General features: G+C 55.2%; 1 protein-coding gene across 1 annotated transcript in view; it reads left to right on the top strand.

The window, feature by feature from the left end:
- The first annotated feature begins 25 nt into the window (after positions 1-25).
- Positions 26-4,140, top strand: part of MNT (MAX network transcriptional repressor) — a 12,265-nt gene continuing 8,150 nt past the window's right edge. The window contains exons 1-2 of the mRNA XM_005858336.2: positions 26-563; positions 3,992-4,136. Of these exons, the coding sequence (XP_005858398.1) occupies positions 548-563; positions 3,992-4,136 (161 nt within the window). The 5' untranslated portion in view covers positions 26-547. The remainder of the gene's footprint in view (positions 564-3,991; positions 4,137-4,140) is intronic.

Genomic DNA, 4,140 nt, shown 5'->3' on the forward strand with positions numbered 1-4,140 from the left:
CCTAGTTGGCTCCACCGGTCTCTCAAGGTCAAAAGTCACTCGAGATATGTGAGACTGAGATGCTTGGGTTTTTCAGAACGGATGGGCTAGGACATCAACCCAAACGCCCCTCCCCCTTTTCTTTGGGGTTCAGAGTAGGGTCAGGCGGTGGATAGTGTTGGTGGTGACCAAGAACTGCGTGCCTAGAAGCAGGGGGAGGAGCTTGCACAAGATTTGGAGAGACTGAGTCACCTGCTGCCACCATCAATACAATGCAATTCAAGAATACCTATTGTGTCCCCATTGTGTACCAGGCACTGTGCTAGAGGTGAACAGGATTGACCCTGACCTTGACTCAAGGAAACACTCACTTCATCTTTACTTTACCTGCAGGCTAGTTGGTCATATGGGAAAAGGGAGAAGACCCCCACTATTGTCTGTCCACCCTTTCCAAAATAAGTAAATCCACAGCTGACCAGTAAGGACAGGGAGGATGTGTGCAACTCTGTGAAGGAACCTGGGAATGGTTCTCTCCTAAGAAGTTGCAGAGCCCTGCCCTCTCCCCCACATGGTGAAAGCTGGAGGTGAGTTGAAGCCTAGTTCAGCTGCCCAGTCACAGCTTGTCGGTGGGGCAGGTTCTTAGTGGATGGGTGGATGCTGGAAAGCCAAATCTACACCAAAAACTCATGTACAGATGGCTAGATCAGGCCATGGCAATTGACTCTCCAGTGTTCATTTTCTCCTTGATGGCCTGTCCTCAGACTGGGAATGGGAAGAATGGGACAGGAGGGGGTGGTGCATGAACCTTCTGATCAAAACTGCTGTCCCAGGTTATGTACCTGATGAGCAGCTCTGAACAGGGAGCCTCTTATGCATGCCCCCATTTCACCTCAAGGGTCAGTTTCCTGACCTAGAGCAGCCAGATTGCTTACATGATGAACCTGAGGATGTGTGTGCCTGTGTGTGTGAGAGAGAGGAGAGGGAAGGGCAAGGTCATCTTGGTGGTTAGCAAGAGGGCTTGGTCATTTCCCAGCATTCATGGAGATGGCTCCATTGGGGGACCCTTTTCTACCTTGATTGGAAGAAGCTGGCCAAGTGTCCAAGGCTTCTGACCTAGTTGCACCCTGGGTCTGCCTTCTGTGCCAAGCTCACTGTTAGCATGCAGGAGGGGAGAATGACCCTGCATATTTGGGGTCACCAGGTGTGGATGTCTCAAGCTCCAGCCCTGTGCCAGCTGAGCACCTGGGTCACAGTCACTGGGGATGGCTGAAGGGAGCATAATGCCCGTACACTCCATGGCCCCTGGGGATCACCCCAGAGAGGTCATGCTGAATTCCCTGGGGTGGGGTGGGGTACAGCCTCTGGGCAGAGCCCAGGGCAGTTATCAGAGTATGTGGGAGTGAGAAGTGAGTGCACTCATGGGTGCAGCAGAGCATTATTTTAAAGAGCCTAAACCTATATGCTCCTGAGGGAGGCCCCAAGGGACTGCCAGCTTGCTTCCCCTATACTGTCTTCCCCTCCACAGTGCACTGGGAGAGGGTAGCTGCTGGGTTGGGATTGAGTCAGAGGTGGTGGGGAGGAGGCAGGACGCTTTGGTGGGCTGGGTCTGGCCTGGGCTGTCCCCTGTTCTTTACCACCAGTTAAGCTTTTTCGTGCTGATCCAGGTGTGATAGAGTTTGGCCTTTCACTTGGGTCCTTTCTGGCACCTGTGAGGCGTACCTGCCTGGCTTTTGAAGAGAAGGATAGGTGAGGAGGTTGCCATTTCCTGGGTGAACTTTGGAGTTGCTTTAAAAAATGGGGAATATGAGGTTTGCCTTCAATCTGAGGTCCCAGGTCACCTATCCTTGGGATTGGGGTCCTGTCTCTCCCCCTAAATATGGGAGAGTGGAATATTAACCCAAGGCCAATGGAAATTTGGGTCCTGGTTCAAAGGAATGGAGGTGGGGACTGTGTTGGGCTCTGAGTGCCAGGCTCTTGTCTTGAGCGTGGGGAGGGGAGAGGTGAAGGTGGGTGCAGAGAAGGGGACTAGGGATGTCCCGGGCTGGGCCTGAGAAGGGCTCCATAACTGGAACTCAGCAGGTTTCTTTCCCAGTGTGTTCCTGTGGGAAGCTGGAGCAGAGAGCTGGTTTTCTTTGGGGCTGTAACTTAAGTCAGTGCTGGTTGGAAAGGCCTGGGAGAGCAAGGCCTCCACCAGTTGGAGTGGGCCTGCTCTGGCCCGGCAGCTCCCCTTCCTGAAGGGCAGGGGAGACAGACGCGGAAGAGGCCGGTGCTGACCTGTCCAGCTCCTGAGCTCTGGCTGCTGGGAAACCACTGAGTGCTTCCCCTCTCAGAGCACATCCCCCTCTACTTCCTCCTTTGCCTCTTTGTGGGGGGGAGGGGCTCAGAGCAGGCTCTGGCTCACTCAAGTTGTTGATTGGCTAAAGGGCCCTGAGCTCTAAGGTTTTCTGGGGCCCCGGAGCCTGACAGACAAGTGGGGGTTGATGCCCTCCTGCTGAGGGAGGTGGTTTGCCAACCTCATCCCTCAGCCCCACCCCTTGTGGGGTGGCCTGTTTGGGGCGTGTCCGTGCTGTCAGCTGGGTTAGTCTGCATTGTGGTGAATCGGGGCAGGAGGGAGGGCAGGTTGACCAGCCTGCTCCCTGGCCGGGGGCTGCAGCCGCTCCCCAGGGCCCTGGCCCAGCTCTGTAGCCAGGGGCCCCCAAATGGGGCAGGATGGCGATAGAGTGGGGCCTTTGGAGCAGGAGGGGCCGCTCCCCTTAACCCTGTTCCCAGCCAGCTGCTAAACAGGCCTCCCTTTCCTGCAAGGCTTTCTTTCAGCAGAGGTGCTGGACGATGGTGCAATGTTGCCTGAACTCGTTGCCTTGTTCAACCTCTATTAAAAAGGCCACGGCTTTCCTCTCTGCCTGCCTTGTACCTTTCTAGTTTATGCTGCTGGGGGAGGTGGGTGGCATTTGAGGGAAATGAGTTTCAGCATGACAAAGGACAGAGAAGGACCAGTTATGTTTTGTAGGGTCCCTGGGGGAACCAGAGGCATTGGGACATAGCCTAGGAGTCCCGAGTCCTGAGCCTGTTTTCCTCATGTGTGAGCTGAAGGTGATGTCCCTGCCCTACCTGTGGTGGGGGCTCTTGTGAGGACCCAGGTGTGTGTGTAGACACTGAGTGAGCATATGTTGGCACAGTAAGTGCCAGGCATCCACCCTGTGTTGAAGAGATCTGGCTGGGTCGACCCATTTTACCTGTGACTTGCTGTGGACCCTCAGCAAATCACTTTGCCTCTCTGAGCTAGTTTATCTCAATCTGTGAAATGAAGGTACTCCTTGCCTTCTTTTATATATATACATTATTGCTTTCAGAGAGGGAGAGGGAGAGAGAGATAGAAACATCTATGATGAGAATCACTGATAGGCTGCCTCCTGCACGACCCCCCCACTGAGATCAAGCCCACAACCCGGGCATGTGCCCTCACTGGAATCGAACCCCGGGACCCTTCAGTCTGCAGGCCGACGCTCTATCCACTGAGCCAAACGAGCCAGGGCGGTACTGCTTGCCTTCTATTGGTAAATACTGTTGAAGGTCTTGCCCAGAAGCTATGATCTGTCATGGATTGGCCTCTGCCCATCTCATCTATCGCCCTTTGCTCCTGACCCTTGCTCATCAACTGCCTAACCCTTCAACCTTCAAGTGGCTCCAGCATCCTCTCTGACAGCTCCCACTCCGCCAAGGCCTGTCTTCTCTCCTAGCCGGGATTATTATCCCGTTACTCGTCCCTTCCGCCACCCTCCATGCCTTGAACTCCCCAAAGGCAGGGACTGGGTCAGTTTCATTTTCTCATTGCTGTGCCACCAGCACTGAGCCCAGAGCCTAGCTGGGTATGGACGGATATTTGTGGCATCTCTGAGAAGGACCAAGGCACAAGGTCAGAGGATGGGGTGTGCTCTGCTGGTGAAGGACAGGTGAAGCTGGAGCCCAGGACTGTTGGTCCCGCTGAGACAATCCTTGTGTTCCCTCTGCGTAGAGGAGCAGGAGCGTCTTCGCTTGGAACGGGAACAGGAGCAGAAGAAGGCCAGCAGCCTGGCCAGGCTGGCCCATGCCCTGCCTGTGGAGGAACCCCGCATCGAGGCACCACCCCTGCCTCTGTCGCCACCAGCACCCCCACCAGCGCCC

This window comes from Myotis brandtii, unplaced genomic scaffold (genome assembly GCF_000412655.1).
Source record: "Myotis brandtii unplaced genomic scaffold, ASM41265v1 scaffold1167, whole genome shotgun sequence".
Lineage (NCBI taxonomy): Eukaryota > Metazoa > Chordata > Mammalia > Chiroptera > Vespertilionidae > Myotis > Myotis brandtii.